Below are 24,646 nucleotides of genomic sequence, written 5' to 3' on the forward strand. Positions count from 1 at the left end.
CTCAAATATAAATTATGGAATATGTGTCTGGGGAGGAGTGTATTATGAAAACATACGCAATTTAGACAATCTTTACAATAAATTAAGAGAATTAATAAATGTTGCAATAGGTAACAAAAAAATTCAGTGTATTCACACTAAGACAGAATTACGTGTACAGAATTTATAAATTTATCATCAAAAAATGAAAAATGGTTAATGAAAAATGAAAATAGCACATGGAATAGGTATAGACATATTTATCAAGTGCTAAAAGTAATAAAATGTTATTTCAAAAAAGTTTTTGTTACATCGCTCAAAAAAGAATGAAATTCATCTACTCTAATAATCACACAAATACTTATAGAAATGCAGATTATAATATCTTTAATATGATCAATAACACAGATATTAATGCAGCGATTTGAAACAAATTATTGCACCAATGCATGTTAATAATATATGTATATATAGCAAAATACATTTAATAAATAATAAAAGAGCTGTGGCTGCTGGAAGGACCTTACAGTCCTTTGAATATTTAAAAAAATATTAGCCAAGCTTCTGGAGTTTATTAGAACACCTTTTAATTTATCCTGTACTTTAGTATCAATCGAGAAGCTATCCCTGTCAGAGTTGAGTTCTTCTATACTGTGTTGATCAACAATAACTAACCCACATTTCTGTCTACCTGGTCTGGAATAAAAAGCTGACCTAAGCCTGTGATGAACCTCCCAGACCCACCCCCTATTCAGGTGGATCCCATTTCAATGGAACCACCTACCAGACAATGCAGGAAGCTTTTTTGGAAAAACAAAAAAACATGACATAATAGTGTATTACCATTAGTCTGCGGCTCAGTGTTGAGAGCCTTGATTCCAAATTTTGTATTCTGCGCTCTAATTCAGTTTGTTTTGTAACCTTTCTTTGACCACGATTCCCCTTTGAACCATATTAATTTTTTCTGGGCCCCCATTGTTTTATTAATCCCCCCCATCAAGTAATAAGACCATTATTATTGAATTGATTTTTTGAGCAAATTCATAATTGAAGAAAGAGACCTTTTTGAGAATGAAACCGAACATTCTATTCATTTTTTTCCCCATCTCTAAATAATATTCAGAAAACTTAAGCCGCTCGTCAATGAGAATTCCTGAATCGGTGACCATAGTTGCATAATGAATAATAACACCATTCAACTCGTAAGAGAAACGCGAGTAGTCTCAGTAGTATATCTGGGTCCAGATATGATGAAACGAAACATATATGGATTATGATGTATTGTATATCATACTTGCTGTTACAGGCGATTTCGCTAGCGTGAATTTGTTATCTGAAAATTACAAGATTCATTGAGAGACTGGTTATTTGTGGAGATGAAGATTACAAGGAAGAAAAGTCATCACTGCCCCCACGGGGACTCGAACCCCGGTCTCTCGCTTGCCGGACGAGTGCTCTACCATCTAAGCTATGGAAGCAGATAGAATGTTTCAACCTTTTACGCTCCAAGGTTGAAACATTCTATATTGACAAGTAGAGAGGACATTTCTATATACATCTGAAAATTGCTCGGCGATGATTACCCATCCAGCTTTTGAAACTATCATGATCCTTTGCGGTTGAATTTTCAGAAATCCTGTCTTAGAGTGGTTGTCTACATTAGGAAATATAATGCTAACCAAATTTCATATTTATAGCTTCAGCGTTTCGGCTCTACGCGATATTTCTCCATTTAACCTTTGAACCATCTATGTAGTTACCCATATTCATACATTCTATATTACCTATTCTTTTTTTAATGCAAATAAAATTGAATCGACGGGTTTAAGAAGGGGGTCGTGAGAGCGTTCCCGCCCTGTATATACAAGTATTTGCATTTCCTTTTAATGAATCATAGAATTGAACACTTTCTTTTTTGCTTTCTTTTGGCTGAGGCCTGCCTTTACTTCTTATCTTCGGGGAAAGCCTTTAGCATCTCATGTACCGACATGCACTTGGCGACTACCGTCACATCATAAATATTCTAATTTCTGTCTCATTCCCACGTTTGGATGAAGTTCCAAAGGTAACACGTGATTCTTGTTGATATTATGCTGATTTGAAGGGGATTACATGCAGGATGGGGAAAATTAATTCAGGTGTCACATGTGCATCTGTTATAAGGACAAAAACAATGACAAATTTTATCACTTTATTTGGAATATCATAAAAAAAATAATAATACTAATTAATGTGTATGTGTAATGTTTTTTGTGTGTGATTTACATACAATGGATGGAAAATAAATATGTGTGCATATGTGAATTTATCAATCACAAAATAGTAACAAAAATAATGGTATATTTCACAAAATTCCCTGGAATACCTAACACAAACAAATAATAATGATAATGCGTGTACGTGCTGTGTACAAATAGGGAGCTTTTATGTGTGTGTACGGAGATCGAGTGAAAATTATAATCATTATCATAATTCGTGGGTGTCCCAAATGTGGGAAAAGCTTACGCAATTTTGCCCATTAATCTGATACCAAGTAGTCTAATACGACTTATGGATCATGTAGAGTGAAGAAGAGTTATTCAGTGGAGATTTTTCAGAATTGCAAGAAAAATAGGCCATATCCAAAACAAATTAGGAGGCCACTCCTATCTGCAGTATCATTTAATGGAAAAAGCAGAGAGGTCTCCTATGGATATGGCCAGAAACTCAACATGAGAGTTTGAATCAGAGCTAGAATTTATACTCACCATGAGTTCAGGTGTTTAGTAATGTATAATTAAGAAAATTTACCAAGTTGTAAATGCTAGCTGCATTTACTACTTCACTTAGTGTCATCTGATGATCACCAAAGCAGTTCCTTCGAAGTGGAGTTTCGTCTTCCTCTCCACACACAGGACAAATAGGTGAATCTGCGTAACCACAGTTGTGTAGGTGTTTCGCTATGTTAGCATGGCCAGTGATGATCTTCATAACCTGTCGAATCTGTTTTCTGTTCAGGGAAATAAGTTTTTTGGCTATATTCGGTTGGGTTCCCAAGGCCAGCTTGGGTTGTCTGTAGCCCTGCCTCGAATTCCATTGCTGAAAATGTTTATTTTCTATCCGTTGTTTTTGACATCTGCTTTTATGGTTGACATGGAAATAGGATAGAAGGGTTCACACAGGTCCAGATAGCTTCAGGTTCGCCGCCTCTTTGGCTATCTGATCTGCAAATTCATTTCCCTGAAAATTTGCATGTCCAGGAACCCAGTAAAGGTTGATATTGTTGCCTAATACTGCCAAGCTATTCAGCATGTCAGTGCAGTATTTGACGCACAGTTGAAACTTGAGGAAGTTGTTAAAAGCCATTAATGCTGCTTGGCTATCAGAGAAGACAATTTATTTGCTATGATCCCCTTAAAAATCAGGGTTTCAGCCATTATGGTTATTGCTAATATACTTCTGGTCGAGTGGTCATAGTGACGGACTTGCATCGCGAGGACCCGGGTTCGAACCCCACCGTCACAATAGTGGTGGTCGGCTGAAGTTGGTTTTCTGTGGTTCCCAACTTCAAGGCGCGAATGCGAGCCGATCTCCCTGTTAAAAAGTCTCGCCATAGAGAGCAACAGACCTACAAACAGCACAAATTCAATCATAACACATCACTCACTTCACTTCTGAAATGTAGATGGCAGCACTGAAAAATCAAGCACAACCCTACATATGCACTCAAACTGTTAGGTACACACACAGTTACACCTCCGGCACAACTCACTAGGTAGTAAATCGCCCATAAATGGTGATTTCTTTCCATTTCTTTTGACCATTTCTTTTCAGCCTGTACATGGTCTTAAAAGCTTTTTGTAGTTAAAGTTTGCTTCTTGTTCTCTTAAACGTGGTAGCTTGAGAGCAGTTTCGAGGGCAATGGAAGGGGGGCTGGGTAAAGCTCCCGTGATAAGAATGCACGCTAATCTTTCCACTTTTTGTAGGACAGTCTCGTAAGAGGTCTTTACTAACGGCTGATGCCATACCACACATCCATAGCTCAGCATTGGGCGTGCAATAGCGGTGTAATTCTACTGGGTGGTTTTAGGATTTAAACCCAAAGTTTTACCAAAAATTCTTTTGCATAGCATAAGTATAGGCCTATTAGTGGCCCGTTTAGCTCTTTCTTGAATATGGAATTTCCAAGAGAGCTTAGAATCCAAATGATATCCAAGGTTTCACTTTGTCATGGTTAGTTCTTGTCCCTTAAGGGTTAGGTTTCCGATTTCCCATTTTCTGATCCATATGAATATATCACTATTCTGTTTTTTTTCCGTGGAAAATATTAGTTGGTGTTTATCACCCCATCTGTTTACAGAATTAAAAATTTGTTGAGAAGAATCCCCTCATAGTAGATAAATCATGCCCTTGGATGAGTACGACTAGATTGTCTGCATAAGCCTGAGTATATCCTGGTCCTTTTATTAGATCAGAGAGCTACTACTAAACCACACATGTACCTCGCCCATATTCCTCTGCGGAACTTCTAACGAATTGGTACATGTTGGAATGCGCGTGTCCGTGTTGTGAATCTAACGTGAAGCTTGTTTCTGTGTAAAGCTTGTTATAGTGCTGCCATCTACCACATATTTTTCGAACTATGAGTGAAGTGTAAGGTTTGAAGATTTTACCGTTGTAGGCCTGTTGTTCTCTGCAGCGGGACTTTTTAATGGGGAGATCAGTTTGCATTCGCACCTCGAAGTTGGGAACCACAGAAAACCAACTTCAGCCGACCACCACTGCGGCGACGGTGGGGTTCGAACCCGGGACCTCGCGATGCGAATACGTCGCTATGACCACTCGACCACCACAGCTGCAGATCAAGGAGTTGAAGACTGTTCCATAATAAAGGAGAAAGGATTTCCTCTTTGCGGGCAACCTCTCTTGATAGTTCTTTCAGCTTGGGCATCAAGAACACGATCAGTGATTGGTCGGTTCCTGAGCATATCATCGATCCATCTGATTATCATAAGTGGAACGTTATAATCTATTAGTGCTTACGTATGGAGTCAAAGGTAACGTTGTCAAAGGCTCCAACAATGCCCAGAAAAATACCAATAGCAAATTGTCCATTGATAGTTGTGTTTTCGATTCTCCAGATTAATTGATGAAGAGAAGAGTCAGTGGAGTACCCGGTATTAAACCATGCTTGTTCACATTAATCGTGCCTATTAAATGGGGAGTATCTTGAAGCTGCCTGAGTATCAATCTTTCCAATAACTTTAATTGAAATGAAGATAATGTAATCACAGTCTGAAGGATGATTCCTGGTTTTGGTAGGAAGATACCTTTCGAGCTCCCCCGTCCTTTAAGTATGTATCCTAAAGCTAGGCTGGCTTTGTTGAGACGAATCAATTCGTTGCCGATAACTTCCCATCCTTTTTGTAGAAAGATAGGTTAAATTCCATCTGTGCCTGGTGACTTGAAAGGAGGAAAATCCTCTCAAGGCTTCGGCACATTTGTCGTATTTAACTATCATGTTGACTAGTGAGGTGTCTACTAGTTCCAAGGTAGGCCTAGTCTGTTCACCAGAGTCTGGTTCTGTAGGTCCGCCAAGGTGATAATCCAGTAAAAATTCCAGCGTCTCCGCTGAGCTGATAGTATAGTTTCCATCTGGTCGTTCAATAACATTTATTTCATCATAGGAATTGTTTTTGATCAATTTTATTACCTTGGCAGTTTCTGACAGTGAACTCATTTCTGTGCAGAAATTCTGCCAAGAACAATTTTTCACTTTTCTGATTTCTTTCTTGAATTTTCTCTGAACTTCCTTGAAGTAAGTCCAATTTGATTCAAGTTTAGTTTCGACAGCTTCCCTGTGTGCCATCCTCGTTTCCTTACGGAGGAGTTCGAGATCTTTAGTCCACCATTTTTTTAGTAGACTTTAGATTTGTCAAGCTTGAGAGGACACGCTTGATTTACAGAGTTTCTGATCACCTCCGTCAGGATGACGGCAGGGGTCTAGGTCAATTCGTCGCGCTCAACTTGTCGCGGGACAATTCGTCGCAGTCAATTTGTCGCAGCGTCAATTCGTCGTGCTACAAACTCGTCGCGGTACAAATTTGTCGCAGGCTCATTTCGTCGCGGTACAAATTTGTCGCAGGCTCATTTCGTCGCAGTACAAATTTGTCGCAGGCTCATTTCGTCGCAGTACAAATTTGTCGCAGGCTCATTTCGTCGCGGTACAAATTTGTCGCAGGCTCATTTCATCGCGACAAATTTGAATTGCTTTAAAATTCATATGTTTGTTGTGATCTTATAAATAGGGTAGGTGTTTTAGGCGTAAAAAATGGAACTAATTTTTTTTCTCATTTATCGGAAATGTTCCCCCTGCCCATCTATTTTAATTTTTAACAAATGAAGGAAAGTATTCATTGAAGTCATTAAATTTTTAAAATTTAATTTTTACCATATATCTCTGTCGGGATTTCCATTTCTCGCAGTGAGGGATGTTGAAGAGCTCACCCAAATAAAAAATTGAGATCAAATAAATTTTTAAATTTTAATTTCCACCGTATAAGCCGCATTTCCCACTTCTTGTCGGGATTTGAGTCCCTGAGTACGGGTTTGAGTCCCTTATTAACGGAATTAATGGTGATTTTCAGCCCCCCCCCCCTCTCCACCTCCTCAATGTTTCCTTCATGTCGGCACCTTTGACTGGCCAAGCATGCCGGAAGTGTTTGGTACTTGTGGGTTCTTGTCTTGATCTTGAAGTAGGAAATTTTGATTTCTGAATCATTTCTCTGGGTGCTCATACCCATTCCATAAAGTACCCTGGGCACCAACAGCACCTCTGTCTCTGACACCACTACAAATGTCAATCGATTTTTGATTTTTTTTTCAACTCTAAAGTAACAACTCTCGAGTGAAAAGAATGAAATCATACTTTTAATTAGATCATTATTCTTCATGTACATGACACTCGAAATTAAAATTACAATATCAATTACATTTAAAAATTTAACTAGATATAAAAGTTTAATTATATTTGAAAATTCGGTTATAAAAATTTGAAATGTTAAATAATTGATTTTTGCTGTGATAAAATTTCAATATCATGTGGAAAAATTTCGGTTTGTATGATATTCCCCAAATTACAGTGAGCCTATCTTTAACGGTAAATTTCTATCTGCCCCATTACAGTATCTCCATAAGAACCTAAAATATTTAATTAATTAAATTAATATTTAATTTTCACCGTATAAGCCGCACTTCCCGCTTTTGTTGGGATTTCTCACAGCGAAGGGAGTTGGGCGCAAATCAAGGATGGAAATACACAGTGCTTTTGAATGACGATTCGATGAAGTTTTCATAATGCCCACAGGATGAGCACCGACAAAGGCAATGTAATCACCAATAAGAAAGATGACTATGGGTCAGTCGCATAGATACAATATAACCTAGATATAGATACAATATAACCTAGATATAGATACAATATAACCTAGATATAGATACAATATAACCTAGATATAGATACAATATAACCTAGATATAGATACAATATAACCTAGATATAGATACAATATAACCTAGATATAGATACAATATAACCTAGATATAGATACAATATAATCTTATGTTTATAATCAGTCGCATATCTTTGGCTGGCTTGTTTGAATATTTTCACATAGTTTTCATTAGCGTCTAAGCTTTTGATACAAGGCTGGTGTGCTTGGTCTACGGCTCCAGTCAACAATAAGTAAAAATTTCTTCTTACAATACAAGATAACAGACAATGTAAGATTATTATATTCAGAGGTATATTTCCTAGGTGGGGAGGGGGTATGCGGGCTTTATCCCATGATGACAAGTTCAAGTGAAAGGGCGTGACCAAAATTAAGTAATTGGTGATCAAGAACATGAATTAGAAAGAAAGAAGGAAGGCAAGGTTTGAATAGCCCACAGGTGGGAAAACTATAAATCCGCCTCTGATTATAGCCTACATTTATTAGGATAATTTTAATTTTAAAAACAATTTGTATCGTACATATAAACACTCCACAATATCTAAACCTTTATTTATTTTCAATGCTTTGAGTATCATTTTATTTACACATATGTACGTGAATATCGCAGTAAAAACCCGATGATGATTTATAGAATAATACGTGATGGTATTATGAACTACCATAATTTTTTTTTAAGATACGCAGAAGATTTCAATTTATTGCAATTTAAATTGAATTCAAACAATTTAATTTTAAAAAGTACTACATTATTTTTTGTCATCCGAATAACCTGTATCTCTCTTTAAGATACAACAAAAAACTCAAATAAAAAAAATTTATAATAGTCTAATTCATTTTGAATTGCATTAAAAGTTTTATAATTTCGGAACATGAATTATGGGGGAAAAAACTTTTAAACACACACGTAAACCAACATATCATTTCCACGTTCGGTTTTGCAATATTCCATGTTTATGCCAACAGAAATATGTAGACCAAGCACACCAACCTTGTTCCAAAAGCTTAGACGCTAATGAAAACTTTGTGAAAATATTCAAACAAGCCAGCCAAAGATATGCGACTGATTATAAACATAAGATTAATGGTTATATTGTATCTATGCGACTGATTATAAACAAGATTAATGGTTATATTGTATCTATGCGACTGACCCATAATCATCTTTCTTATTGGTGATTACATTGTCTTTGTCGGTGGTCATCCTGTGGGCATTATGAAAACTTCATCAAATCGTCATTCATAATGCACTGTACATTTCCATCCTTGAACTGCGTCCAACTCCCTTCGTTGTGAGAAATAGAAATCCCAACAAAAGCGGGAAGTGCGGCTTATACGGTGAAAATTAAATATTAATTTAATTGAATTATTAATTAATTAAATATTTCAGGTTCTTATGGAGATACTGTAATGGTAAATGTTGGTGATTCTTGAAGGGAGGGGGGAGGCGAGAGAAACTCGCGAGCCCATGGGGCAGATAGAAATTTACCGTTAAAGATAGGCTCACTGTAATTTGGGGAATATCATACAAACCGAATTTTTCCACATGATATTGAAATTTTATCACAGCAAAAATCAATTATTTAACATTTCAAATTTTTGTAACCGAATTTTCAAATATAATTAAACTTTTATATCCAGTTAAATTTTTAAATGTAATTGATATTGTAATTTTAATTTCGATGACCTTTCTGCATTGACAAAAATTAATTATTTTCAGTTAACTGCGTGTACACTTTTGTTCATGTTTTTATTTCACGTGTAAGACAAAAACCTACATACAAGCTCGCGTGGAATATGTACAGTGAATAATCGACGGTTCGACGAATTGATTCTGCGCTGTAATATATAAATTGACGTCACGACGAATTGACACGGCGGAAAACTTGCACAGCTACGAATTGGAGCTGCGACAAATTTGTACCGCGACGACTTGACACTGCGACAAATTTGTATTGCGACGAATTGACACTGCGACAAATTTGTATTGCGACGAATTGACACTGCGACAAATTTGTATCGCGACGAATTGGAGCTGCGACAAATTTGTACCGCGACGAATTGATACTGCGACAAATTTGTACCGCGACAAATTGAGGCGCGACAAGTTGAGCGCGACGAATTGACCTAGACCCGTGGTCCAAATCATCTGCTGTTAAGATCTGGTCCCCAGGGTTGGCAAGAATGATGAGCTGGCTTTCCAGGTTTCCTTTAAAAAGTTCCCAGTTTGTTTTCTTAAAATTCGGAAAAAAAGTAAGAATAAATGTCACTTCGTAGTAGAAGTTTATGAAACTGTGATCAGATAAGGTGGGTTCATCGCAGACCCTCCATTTCTTGATCGCATTTGCAATATATATTGAGACCAGGGTCAGATCAATAACTTCTTCCCGGTTATGTGTACGGAAAGTTGGTCTGTGCCCTTTGTTAGCCCAAACCAGATTTGTTTTCATGAGGAACTCTATTAGTGTTTCACCTCTCTGGTTTATATCTGAGCTGTCCCATGCTGTATGGTGAGCATTGGCATCGCATCCAATTATCATACTTATATTGTGATGTTCACAGTATTCCACCAGTTCACAGAACTCTTGTGGAATTTTGATAGGCCCTGTAGACCGAGCAGATTATGATATGGTGATTCTTGTTAAGTTCATTACCCTTTGTTAGAACTGCAACAAGAACATTTGATATGCATTGTGGAAGTATCCAGGCATGGATACCTTTGGCAAAGTACACACATGCTCCTGGATGAATCCCCATTCCTTTCTTGACGAAGAGTTGGGAGTAGTCGCTCGCCCCATTAGCATCCCGTTTCTGACCAACTGTTCTTGAATCAGAGCTGCAAAGTGAATTTGGTTACGAAAGGAAGCTGCAAGATTATAAGATGCAGCTTTGCTATGTTGTAAATTTATCTGCCTGAATAACATTTGGCAAGGTTTATCATTAAATTTACTTACCCGTGGGTAATTGAATACCACTCGGTGTATATGTAGTTTAACCATGGAGGTCAAATAAGTGACCCTAAGGGTAAATCAGAGTCGGACCCAGTGACTTGCTTCAGGTCCAACTCCACTTCCATCTCTGGGTCGTTCTTCTTTTCCTCTAAGGTTCTGGAGGCAGCCCCCGCTTCATTAGCAGGTTCTGTCCGTTCTTCTGTCTGAGGTGTTATTGGTTCTTCAGGCTGTTGAGTTGACATAGTGGCTGGCTTTTGTTGTCGGAATGGCTCCCTGAACGTGACAGCGCTCAAGCCACAATGAACTGTGAAAGATCTGGTGGCAAACCACTCCACCATCGCTTGCTCCATCTCGATCACCAGGGTATTGCCCCCGTTTCCCGAGATGACAGCACGCAGATGAAGCTGGCCAGGCACCAGATCTTCGTTACATATGCTTAAGAGTTTTAGAGAGATATCTGTCACGATCCCTGTCTCCAGGGATCCAAACAAAGAACTTTTTCATTGATGGTCTATCACCAGGTCCTAGGGCAAGATACTCGGTGTGACCGTCAACATTTGATGGAGGCGGTAACCCGTTGATCACTGCTTTCAGCCACTAGGGTGGCCTGGTCTCTGCATATAATGCGAAAACCTTCCGCTCCAAAGATAGTTCACGTTGACGGGGGGGGGGGGTAAATACCCCTATAGTGACCTCCAGCATTTGATCCTCCATTGAGTTGGTGGTGTATGACACATCAGCTGGAGTCAGTTTCCTTTCAGGGTCCTTAGCCTGGACTATAAGGGTGATACCTTTCTTGATAGCCTTGTTATAGGAAAAATCCTTGAAAGGCTTCTTGAATTTCGTTTCTGGCGTGTCGCCAGGAACCCTTCCGCTCTTGCGCGGGATAGCTCCCATTGACTGTGAAGCCTCGACAGTGCCCGATGCAAGTCTTGAGGGTCCGGGAGTAGCGGCCTTCTCCTCCTTCTTCACTTCTGCACATAATCCTCTGCCAAGGTCATATTCGCCAGAGCTTTCTCTAATTTGCGAATTTCTTTTTGGCGTTTCTTTTTGGTTTACTTATTCTCGCTGGTTGAGAGAAGTAGTGTTCCCTCTGCAACAGGGTTCCTGGCTTCCACTTGGGCTCCCACGGGTGTTTCCACAAGTGCTTCCGCTGATGCTTTGGCACGTGCTTCTGCTCTCAATTTCACATCTCCTGGTGCAGGGGTTAAATGCTTTGGGGATTGACTTGCTGCGTTTTCTCTCTCTTTTTTCTGTATTTTCCAAATTCATGGTTTGTTTTAGGAGAATGTGCGACCAGCCTCCGTAGGTTCCCTCCCAGGAAGATTTCCTAGAGCTAACTCCAGATTCCTTCATGCAGCAGTGGCCTCGGGAGAGCCCCTCCCCGCATCGTCGAGCATTACCTCACCCAGGTGCCTGGAAGTACAGAGCGAACGAAATTATACACCAGTTGATAGGGCAACCTTCCTGTTGGCTAGACAGGGTTTGGGCCCCTGTACTACCTGGTGGCCCAGGAAACCGGTTTTTCACCTGTACCTTCTACATAGGCGGACATAGACTTGGAAGTCTGGTGGGGCATGGTCATTATTGCTGGGGGGGGGGACGGCACGATGATGATTATGTGTCAATTCATATATACATATGTACATTAGATCAGTCGACTCCACCTTTGACACTGGGGGGTGGGGTGGCAATGTCCCCTCACGCCCCCCGTATCTCCGTCCATGACCTTCTACTGCAGACATCCTCTGAGACTCCATTCCATCATCCTCCAAGGAGTTCCTCTAGTTCTTCTGATCACACAAGGGGATGCTACCACTTTCTTCGTTCGAATCTCGCTGCGTTAGCATACAAGATCCCAGGGGGTCCCGACGTGGAGGTGAAGATAGTGGCTTTGACTGAGCAGGGCCCACCGGACCAGTCGAGGAAAGGTTTAGGGCCAATATCAACTCCATCAGGGTTTTCGATTCAACATTATCAAGAAATCCCATCCAGCCTTCTGCTCCCCCCCCCCCCCCGAATAATAATCATAACACATTCTCCTTCAGTTTCCATGGCATATGTCACAAAAAGAAAATAACAATGATAACCCTTCCTCACCTACTTATTTATATATGAAGTAATAGTAATAATCACACTTTTTTCTACACCTCACCTATACATATATGTGATCATTGCAACATTTATTCATGGGTTTATAATTTATTTATTTTTTCCTACTCCCCATTACATTGACCAATCAGAAAACAGCATCTCTGTAAGATTGCTCTAAATGTAGGGGTGTCGCACACTTCTTGCCGAGAACTTTTAGCGTGAGAGGATCCGGCTTTTTCCGCCCGGACCGATACGAATCGCTATGAAATTCAATTTAAAAACGTTATGAAATAGAATATAATAGTTTTCCTGCCAAGGAGTGCTTCCAAGGGTCAGAGGATGATTGTAGCTGAGTGTTGTGCTTTATATTGTATTTTGAGTGGCTTTTGGTGAGATTAGCCTAGGTTTTATTATAATTTTTATTTGAGTGGATTTAATATGGTTCTTTCCGTAATGTGAATTGACTTTCTTGTTCTAATTGAATTTAAATTTATATATAACGACCGAAGTTGCAGGTTTTTACAATTTTAAGTGTTTAAAATGATATGTTTATATTTTGAGTTGGATTAATTGTTTTGAAGCTTAATAAATAATTAAAATTTATTTTCGGAACAACGTAATGTCGCCTCAGACTCTCAATGAGTATTGTTTATTTTATTTAAAATAAATGTCATGATAATGGAGTTCAATTCAAAAAAAAAAACAAAAGTAAAACCCCCGAAAGTTCACATTGTGAAAAAAAATCATATTAAAAGCCACTCAAATAGAAATTATAATAAACGTTAGGCTAATCTCACCAAAAAAAAGCCACTCAAAATACAAAAAACTAAAGCACAGCACTCACCCACCATCACCCTCTGTCCTTGGAAGCACTCCGTGGCAGGATGTTCCATTTTATTACATTCTTAAATTGAATTTCAAAGCAATTCGGGTTGGTCCGGCCGGAGAAAGCCGGATCTCCCTACCCCAAAAGTTCCCGTTTGACGTACCTAGATTTAGAGCAATCTGACTGAAATGCTATTTTCTGATTGGTCAATGGGGATCACGTGTTACTTTTGGAATTTCATCCAAACGTGGGAACGAGACACAAAATAGAATGTTGATAATGCGACGGAATTAAAAGGAATTAAAAATACTTATATGAGAGAAGAAAACTCTCTCACCGCGCACGACAAGGGAATAATTCCAAAAATCAAGTTTCTGAAAAATCGAAACAAAATGCTGTATGAAGTGTTTTCATGCAATAACCACCAATTTCAATTTCTTATGTCTTTCTCTAGGGACTGGTACTTTTTTTTTCTTAACGCTCACGTATAGAACAAAGCTTGGAGATACTTTTTAGAGTACAAAAATAATATTTTGCCATTTTTGGTCTTTATTCCCTTCCTAAACCCGACGATTCAACCGGACCCTCCATATGTTTTATCTATGTTGTTATTCACTTCATAAAACTACTGATAAGATAAATATATAATGATAAACTATGTATCATACAATCTATTTTATCTATTCACAGCCTAACCTGAAACCCGAAGAACGAAAATCTTTATGTATCGAATCATCCCCTCACAAAAGTACATGGTATCAGCCGATAAATAGCCGTGAGAAAATGATGGCAGATTATTCTAATACCATGTCCATGTTGAGAAGTTCTGTTGCAAAGGACAGTCCCGAAAAGAACAAACTGAAAATCAATGATTCCAGGAAAGTTAACAGCCCCTTTATGAGATCAAATGCTTACAGGGGTTCTCCTTCGCACCGACATTCCTATGCGGCAGCGGGCAATTACGCAAAACGCCACCACAGACATCGAAGGAGTAGTAGTGAAAGTCCAAAAATTGACAAAATGAAAAGAAAGGATCTAGATACAAGAGAGAAAACTGACAGTCCTTCAAGGGATGTTAGTACAAGCAATAATTCAAAGCATGGTCAGAGTTTTCTTGGTGGAAATGTCAAAATGTCAAACCCGAAAGCAATTATAAGCCCGTGTTCAGTTGTCTACAAGTCTCAAAGTTCACCGAGACAATACCCCTCAGAAGCCATAATTCCTCATCGGGCTGTTACAGCGATGCCAGGTAATGCCGATACACTTCAGAAAAACATTTCCAAACCATGTGTGAATAGCATCTGCAGTAAGAATGTCAAGCAGTCGAACCCAGAATCTGTCAAAAATGTAGCTCCTGTAGCCGGTGCCAAAATATGCTTGGAAGTTCGACCCGTTACATGTCAAGATGTTTCGAATCCCGTTGTGACCATCGAATGCAAAAACGATTCGGGACGTAGCGAAACAGAAGATACAGAAACCAGAGGCACTTCAGATACAAGTAGTGACATAAAATTCTCATTAAGTGACTCCAATTTTGAAATGCCTGTAATTTTGAATACTTCACCTCGGATTAATATATCGACGACGCCAATCATCGAATCGCAAAATGAAAAGAAGTCCGAAGTGAAGAACGATTCGATGCACCATTACAAGAAAGGTACTACCAAGGAAGTGACCATCGACAACTGCGTGAATGTGGAAGTGACCGTAGAAAAAATCCCAAAACTAACGTCATCAACGGATTCCAAATCTCCAGCCTCAACCACAGTCAGCCAAACTGTTACGGAGGAAACGACCGTAACACAATCCAGTGGCGATTCTAAAGTAGTTACAGTCACTAACATCACCACCAGTCTTTCACACGGCGCAATAAAAGAAATGAAAAACTCTAGTCCGGATACCAATGATGACATATCCGATAATCTGGATAATAATAAAGTTAATAACTTGAATTTCGAAAATACAAAAAGTCCAAATATTTTTGACTGTACAAGCTCGTGCAATATTGTAACGGAAGTCAAGTGACGTCATAGATTTAAAAAAAACTTTTTTAAACCACTTTTCCAGGAATTTTTTAATACTTTCTCACTTTTATAGCATTTGAATTTATGAAGAAAATTAGGCGAGACTTGTTTATATTATATAAATAGAAATAAAAGAGCATTTCAAAAATGAGAATCCTTTATGTGTGAATGTTGTAATCATAATTTCAATTCAAGCACTTAACAGTTTCTTTTTCTGCCATTTTGTGTCCAAAATTAAGCACATTTTTGATGAAAAGTTTTGTATTCAAATCGATTATACAGGGTGAACGTGGCATGTCCTGCCAAACGAATGGGGTTGATAGACGAGCTCAAGTGGAATATGAAACATCCTACCAACCCTGCCCTATCTCGAACCGTTTTCGAGTTATTGCGAATAATCCATTATGACAAAAAAATGCCTCACGAAAAAAAAACAAGTTTGTGAAGTTTCTAAAAGACCTGTACGCAAACTAAGCACACATTTAAAAAAAACAAAAAAAGCCTATAAGGTGATATCAGTTTCATTGAAATATCCGGGTTTAATGGCAAGTTATACAAGCGCTGAAAGATGGTAAAGTTCAAAATGGAATTGAATTGCTACCAAATTTTTTAATCGCTAATTCTGCAAACACCCTTCTAGCGCAGTCTGTCAAATGTATCAAAAACTTTTCCATTGTACCAGCTTTCGAAAGAGCATAAACCACATTGGTCTTCTCTCTTCTGGTTCAGGAGAAATTCAGCATTTTGTTTGCGAAACATCACTCAAATCGGCGTTGTCCAAGTAGATATTCAACGAAAATTAGATTGGTAGGTACAGATTTTGGTGACAATTAGCTTTAGCAGAAAAAATCCTATAAGGTGGCATTACCTCTATCTACAGGATATTTGTATTTAATTAATGGCGAGCAGCGCCTGAAAGATCGGTGGAGTGAAAAATCGAATTGTCGCTATAAAACCTAAAATTACTTCGACGAAAGCAGATTTCAGTGGTGTAAACTGCAAACAAAAGACTAAATTTCTCCTGAACTAGATCACCGATATGGTTGATTGTAGTCTATTTCGAAATCTGGTGCAATGGAAACGTTTTTTAGTAAATGTGACCGATTGGCTAGAAGGGTGTTTACGGAATTGGCGATTAAAAATTTAGGAGACAATTCAATTCGATTTTGAACTTCGTCAATCTTTCAGTGCTTGTAGCTCCCTATTATCTCCTGAAATTTCTATGAAAATTGTGTTACCTTATAGGATTTTTCTGCTCTTTCCAAATGTATGCTTATTTTGCATGCGAGTTTTCCAGAAACTTCGCAAATTTGGTTTTTTTTTTCAAACTTGACACTTTTTTTCCATAATCGATTATCCACCGTAACTTGAAAACGGTTTTAAATAAGATAGGGTTTGGTTTCTAGGGTGTTTCATGTTCCACTTGGGCTCGTCTATCAACCCTTTTCGTTTGGCAGAACACGTCACGTTCACCCTGTATAAATTCAAATCAGCAGTAAAAACTGTTACAAGCATTGCATTTATAATTTATAATAATTTAATAATTAATTACACCGAAAAAATGCCACGATATTTTTTCCTTTGTAGTTGGCTTTTTCCCGAAGATCTAACTGAACTGAATATTCTGTTATGAACTGCTCTGTCACTCATTCTTTTATTTTATCATAAAATTGAGAAGAAATAGTAGGGTCAGGTAGGGCAAATATGATACAAAAAACCAAGGTTTTGCATGTTTCTCCTCAACCGGTAATGATTCAAAATAGAAAAAAAATAGTGTTAGATTCAGCTTTAGGAGGGTAGTAAGAACGCTTATACACAGTATTATCATTAAGCTTGTGTATGTTTTTAAACAAAAACATGCGTATCATATTTGCCCTCCCAAAAGGGCAATTGTGATACAAGACAAGAGTAAATGTGTTACACCTCTGTTATTCAGCCCCTGTATTGTATAGGGAAGCTGAAAGGGCACTTTTAACATACACATATTGTAATGGATCATGTGTCCAAAAATCATGACAATCGAACATTCAATGTCCGAGTTGGAGCAAAAATGGCAAATTACCAAATTTTTGTATGGTAAAAAAGTGAATTTTTTTTGCACAAATTAAGTGATTAGATACATGTTTGTCTTGGAAAATTTATTTAGATATATTTTTAACTGATTTGACAAAAGCCTTAATTAAATCTGGTTATAATTAGCATTTAGAATTGCAGGAGTGGTGCAACCACATAAGCAAATTTTTGCTAATGCGATAGCTTTTTGTCATATTTGTTCACCATTTCATAGTCCAAATTGCGGTGTACACAACAATTTTTAGCAACACCAAGCTCATTTAATTAAGCCAGGATAAATCTTCAATTAGGTCTAATCTGAAACAAAGAAACTAGAAACCTAAGCCTGAAAAGTCTTAAAACACTTGCCTAACTTGAATAAAATAAACCAAAGCACAAATAAAAACCGTGTGTATATAGAGTATCAGCGGATCAATAAACATAACCTGTAATATAAACAATTGTTAAAAAGTGTATCATATTTGCCCTTCTACTTTGCAGCTAAATAAACACCACAAAGAGTATGGTATTAATATAAACGTAAATATAGCCTGAAAGAAAATTTCTTTCCGAACATTTTTGTATACATCAATAATAAATATCTTCCTTCTACAGCAAGTTACAGTAAAAGTTGTTGATGTGCCTCACAAAAGTTTTTGACTCCAAAAATGTAGGTGCTATAATTTTTTCTTTTAATGCCTTGAATGCTTCAAATTTTTTGAGATAATAGGACGAGAAAAGAATAAGAAACGAGCAATTCCAAAATATTTTTTAGGTTTGGTCTGTTAGTGTAAATAACAACAGTGAAATATGTTGGTGTAAATAATGTCTGATAGATGGCAGCCCCTATAACGTATGTTGTTATACTCTGATCAGTGTACTGTTTGTTCTCATTCCTCTTGTAACCGTCCTTGTACGTGTTTGTAGTAATGTTTGTGTAATAAAACTATATCGTAATTGATCCACGGACTCATCCTAATAGGTTATGGGGCCCGCCGCATAAGATTATTTTTGTGACTACAAACTCGCGAGTTCCTATGTTTTTTAACGATCTTTCTCGCGCCGATTAGTTTTCTTTCCAACATGGCGACCGCTGAAGAATACAAAGCCTTGAGGCGGAAATTGGAAACGCTGAGGCTTTCCATGTCGACGACTTCCAGGACTGTGACAACCAGTTTTGCCGTAGGTACGTTGCCTGAATCGAAACATCTCGAAGGTCCGAAAAATTTCACCGATTGGTAATTCGCCATGAAGAACTTCCTCATTGACTGTGGTTTGTGGAGTTGTATTGTGCCGGGAACCGAACCAATCGACAACATTGGATCGCCGAGCTCTCGGAAATCAACTTGTCTCTCAAGCCTGCGACTGCAACGATCACGCCGAAATGTGAAACTGCCAAAGAAGCATGGGACTTGCTCAATGACACCTTCGAAGATAAAGGTATTGTTCGTGTGGTAGGCCTGTATCAGAGTTTTCTGGACATTCGTTTTCACGATTGCCGTACAGTAGACGAATACCTGAATAAATTCACGATCGTCGCAGAACAGCTCGAAAACGTCGGCAAGCCGTTGGACGACCACGTCATCGGTGGTTTCATTCTCGCGAAATTACCGGACTATTACAAGCCTCTCGTCCTGGGTATTCGCGGATCTGGACAAGAAATCACGACTTCATTCGTGAAAAGCCTGCTGCTGAAGACGCAACTGAAGTTCCGAAACCGCCATCGAATTCCGCGTTTTTCGTGAAAAAGCAACCTGCCAGTGCTACAAAAGGAATCCGTTATTTCAATTGCAATGAGCGCGGACACAAGTCTACGACCTGCTCGAAACCAAAAAGGAAAAATCGCCAGAAAATTGAAAGTAAGTGTTCTGCTAATGCAGTTTGCTCTGAAAAAGAAATTGCTTCGGGGGCAACTGTTTCTTCTGTATTTTCTGCCGCGGTTTTCTCTGACAAACATGAATGGTTCATAGACTCTGGTGCATCAACTCATCTCAGTTGTTCATTGCCAATTTCACACGATATATCATCCGAAGAAGAGGTCCGTCTAGCCAATGGTGAAAAATTGCCAGTCACAGGGCACCAAGACGTCGCTATAGTGCTCAGCTCTTCAAAAACACTGCATGTTAAAGATTTCAAGTCTGTGCCTACACTCGCGCTGAATTTGTTAAGTGTTAGCAAACTTGTACACAGTCAGCCTAAGCTATCAGTCATCTTTGATGAGACCGGTTGCAGGATACTAAAAGAGAAACCCATGGTTGACAGTTCATCTGTTTTGGCAACTGCAACAGAGGTGAATGGACTGTATCGTCTTGATAATGAAACAAACTTTGTTTGTACCACTTCAATGAAGCAAGACACCTGTCAGTTATGGCACAGGAGACTGGGTCACCTTAATTTTCGTTCCCTAAGAGAGCTGCAAAAGTTACTTTATTTCGAATGGGATTTAAAATTTGATTTTGAGGATTGTGATGTTTGTGTTCGTGCAAAATCACACCGCCAATCCTTTCCAAAATCAAGCAAGACACGTGCAGGAAATCTTCTGGAACTGGTTCACTCAGATCTCTGTGGCCCCATGCAAATCTCATCAAAAGGTGGAGCTCGTTATTTTCTTACTTTTATTGATGATTTCTCTCGCAAATGCTTTGTATACTTCCTGAAGTCTAAAGATCAAGTTTTTGACAAATTCGTTGAATTCAAGACATTTGTCGAAAATCAGATGGAAAGAAAAATCAAAGTCTTACGTTCTGACAATGGTGGAGAATATGTCTCTGGGAAAATGGAAAGTTTTCTGAAAGATGCTGGAATATTGCATCAGCGAACTGTACCACATAAACCCGAGCAGAATGGAGTAGCTGAACGCCTCAACCGCACTTTGATGGAAGCTGCTCGTGCAATGCTTTTCAACTCTAATTTGGACATTGTGTTTTGGGCCGAAGCTGTCTTGACAGCTACCTACATTCGCAACCGATGTACACAAGCTCTAAAAAAACGCATTCCCCAAGAACTGTGGTCTGGACGAAAACCTAGCATACTGCATCTTCGCATTTTTGGATGTCGAGCCATGGTTCATATCCCCCAGTGTAAAAGAAAGAAGCAGGATCCGAAAGCTTGAGATGGTATCCTTCTTGGCTACAGCGATGAAACCAAGGGTTATCGCATTTACAACCCCCAAACAGAAGAGGTGCAAATTGTTAGAGATGTGAAGTTTTTTGAAGACCAGTTTCCATTTGGGAAAATGGATTCACCGAGCCATGATCCATTTCCGTCGCCTGAAAATGCAGCTGATACACAGTTTTCAACCGTTACTATCTCTGAGCCTTCTCTACAGACTGAAACATCATTGGAAAACAGTTCAGAACAGTCTTCTCCTTCCCATACTGTGAGGACACCTGACGTTTTGCCAAATGTTCCGACTAGATCTGATCGCTATCCTCAACGTACACGACAACAAAACATTCGTATCTTCAATGATGATTTTGTATCCTTCCAAGCTTCATTGTGTGAAAGTGCACCTGAATCATTGACTGAAGCTCTGAACAGCCAGGATGCTAAACATTGGAAAAGGGCCATTGAAGGAAACTGAAATCGCATGCTGATAATCAAACATGGATTCCAGCTGAACTTCCTCCAGGTCGGAAAGCCATTTCCATGAAATGGGTATTCAAGATTAAGCAGACTGCTGATGGTTCTATTGAACGGCACAAAGCCCGTTTGGTTGCTCGTGGATGCTCCCAAAGCTATGGCCTTGATTATAATGAAACCTTCTCACCGGTCATCCGAACAACCTCGATCAGACTTTTGCTTGCCATTGCTGCTAAATATGACTGGGATGTTCATCACATGGATGTTGTGACAGCCTTTTTCCATCCGAAGTTGGATGAAGACCTGTATGTCAAGCTTCCATCTGGATCCATTTGTCGTCTTTTGAAATCTGTCTATAGTTTGAAGCAAGCCAGTCGTTCATGGTATATGTTACTACATGATGTTCTTCTCGACCTTGAGTTCACTCCGTCCGAATATGATTCTTGTGTGTACTTCAAGATCGAAAGGGGGAAAACAATCATTGTGGGAATATATGTGGATGACATTCTAATTTTCAGTGATGATAAATCTGCTACTGATGATCTCAAAGCTGCCCTTGTCAAAAAATTTAAGATGAAAGACCTTGGTGAAGTGAACCATTGTTTAGGTATGAGGATCACTCGTGATCGAAAGAATAGAAAAATTTTCATTGATCAAGAAAAATATCTGAAAGATGTTCTCGTCCGTTTTGGTATGTCTGATTGTCATGGTGTTGCCACTCCTCTTGAAGTAGGACTTAGTCTATCCAGGAATGATGAACCGAAGACCGAATCTGAAAAGGAAGAGATGTCCAATGTACCTTACAGAGAATTAGTTGGCTCTCTCATCTTCGCTGCATATTCAACGAGGCCTGATATAGCTTTTGCTGTTGGTCATCTAAGCAAGTTCAACAAAAATCCCGGGAAAGCTCACTGGACTGCACTGAAGCGTGTTCTTCGATACATCAAGTCAACTGTTTCCATGAAAATGATGTATGAAGCTGATCACTCTGAGCTTTCTGCATATGCTGATGCAGATTGGGGAAATTGTTTGGACACCAGAAGGTCCATATCTGGATATGCATTCATGATGTCAGAAGGAGCTGTCACCTGGATGTCAAAACAGCAACACTCCGTAGCTCTCAGTTCAACCGAAGCTGAATATATGTCTTTAAGTTCAGCAGCTCAGGAATGTGCCTGGTTGAGGGGAATAATGTGTGAGCTGAAATTGAAAGGACATCAGAAATCCACTGTGATTTATTGTGACAATCAATCTGCAATAAAATCTTCCGAGAACCCAAAATTCCGTGCTCGCACCAAACATATTGATGTAAGGCATCAACATATTAGATCCAAGATCAGAGAAGGGGACATACTCCTTGAATATGTCCAGAGTCAAGATATGATTGCGGACATACTTACGAAAGGACTGCCAAGACCAGCTCATCAAAAGCTTTGCAAAGAACTGGGACTTGTCACCTGATTTCCACTAAGATAATTCAGACAGAATGAATTAAAGGGGGGGGGGGGTGTTAGTGTAAATAACAACAGTGAAATATGTTAGTGTAAATAATGTCTGATAGATGGCAGCACCTATAACGTATGTTGTTATACTCTGATCAGTGTACTGTTTGTTCTCATTCCTCTTGTAACCGTCCTTGTACGTGTGTAGTTTGTAGTAATGTTTGTGTAATAAAACTATATCGTAATTGATCCACGGACTCATCCTAATATGGTCAACAATAAAGTGTTTTTTTTAAGGTGCATCATATTGCCCTCCTTTTTGAGTTTATAACATATTTACCCTACTTGACCCTATTCAGAACGCGTGATACACTGAACGACTGCAAACAAAATTTACTCCTTTTCCCGCGTAAACGAAAAGTAATAAAACCTGACCTTGAAACCAGTGTGCACACTTGCTTTACAATCCAATCTTTACCAGTGCTAGCCATCTATTAGTAACACTATAAATTTAAAAAAAGTGAAAAACTTACAAAACTGTCAAGTGGTTTAAGTTCCGTAAACACGGAGTACTTTGGCCCATTTTTTTAAAAACTTCAAATTCACTTTCAATATATCTGCTACGGTAAATTTGATATTATAGAGATCGGTACGGTAAATTATATATATAAAGGGTAGTAACTATCGACCGCCCAATAATTACACACCTGATGACTTGTGAAAAACTAATACAGAAAAGTGTTATCCATTTTCGGAACGGACGAATATTAAGTGAGTTATAAGGGTTTGTGTCATTTTTCTAACGGTCAGTTATGTGCCAGATTCCGAACGAAAGTACATTTCACCACCAGCAGCGGGTTGTCACTTCTTGAAAATGAACTTAAATATTCAATCCCATTATAGAAGCCAAGTTCAGCCTTCTTCCTTCACGATTGGCACTTTTTCTCTCCATGTAGTGTGATACTATAACCTTGCTATTACGTACAGCTTACGTGTTAGCTTCGTCCCCCTATGTTGGCAAATTTATCACCAGATTTGTAAATTGTTAGGTGAATTGACATATTCAAAATAATTAGGGGTTTCTCGGGATATTTTCTATTGATTATTCATCGAGTCACATTTTCATACTGATTTCTGCAGGTTGCAATGAAGATTTTTAATTTCCTTTTGACTGCATTTGATTTTTATCGCGCTGAAATATTAATAAATATTTACTTTACCTTTTCCCAAGAAAGGTTTGGACCACTTTGAAATTTATTTTAGCCTACATGATTCGCGCAGAACTTTGCAATTTTTTCAGATGAAGGTTTATTCTGAGGCGTATTTATTGGATTGGATTTTCATTTTTGTGGTGCAAGTACCAATTAGTTCAAACTGCGCCAAAAGAAATAACCAATTCAAAATAATTGTGCTTGTCATGTCCTGAAAGGAGGCGTATTTATTAAGGGGGCGATTGCTCCGGGTCTCCTCTTAACAGAGACGGACTTCGGGATGTCGCAGTCCTAGGCAAATATGTCACTACTAATTTTGCTGCCCCTTTGCTCTTACATGTGTATTTCGTTTCTTAATTTTTTTCTGAAAAATCATGCTCATTTCCCCTTCCTCCCGGGATTCTCAATGCTCGAAATGAAACACATGTCTTTACTGTCTGTTGTTCCAAATATGGTTTTGAGTAGGAGCCTACTGTTTCATACGCGCATTCATGATATAAATGAGATGTCGTAACAATTTTAAACTGTAATTGTTAGACTGTAATCGTGACAATTTGTGACTATAATCGATTTCATTCATTAAGATTGTTGTGTTACTCAGTTAATTGTGTTGCAGAACTACAATCTATAGCTGTGATGCAACATGTAAATCTTCCAGAACTTCTGAATCGGAACAGGAAAAAAAATCTCATCTTAAAATTGTTGGAGATACGCCATTCATTCATTTAAGAGATGTCATGACACCTGAAGTCGATTTTTTAAGATGAAATTATAAAAAATATTTCATTCAATCGTGAAAATCAAATGAAAAAAATTTCTTGTCAATCGGGTTAATTTGTTTTTTTTTTTCAAAATAAAATTAAAAATTAATGAGTTAGAGTAAATGTGAACAAGAAAAAAACACCACGCTTTGAACACGATAATATAATACTGAAATTATCTCTTTCATTAATTTTAGAATTATCCCATCGATGCTGAAATTATTTCTTTCATTT

General features: G+C 38.4%; 1 protein-coding gene and 1 non-coding gene across 2 annotated transcripts in view; one reads left to right on the forward strand and one right to left on the reverse strand.

Annotated features, from left to right (window-relative positions):
- LOC149074620 (uncharacterized) overlaps positions 1-15,507 on the forward strand; it is a 102,691-nt gene extending 87,184 nt beyond the window's left edge. Inside the window, exon 5 of the mRNA XM_089246992.1 lies at positions 14,031-15,507. Within this exon, the coding sequence (XP_089103118.1) occupies positions 14,031-15,365 (1,335 nt within the window). The 3' untranslated portion in view covers positions 15,366-15,507. The remainder of the gene's footprint in view (positions 1-14,030) is intronic.
- On the reverse strand, positions 1,386-1,457 carry TRNAA-GGC (transfer RNA alanine (anticodon GGC)). Its single transcript has one exon. It is a non-coding gene; the product is annotated as a tRNA-Ala (tRNA).
- Positions 15,508-24,646: the final 9,139 nt, after the last annotated feature.

This window comes from Pholcus phalangioides, unplaced genomic scaffold, assembly GCF_987345545.1.
Source record: "Pholcus phalangioides strain wild (caught in Gottingen) unplaced genomic scaffold, Ppha-v1.0 ptg000017l_1, whole genome shotgun sequence".
Classification (NCBI taxonomy): domain Eukaryota; kingdom Metazoa; phylum Arthropoda; class Arachnida; order Araneae; family Pholcidae; genus Pholcus; species Pholcus phalangioides.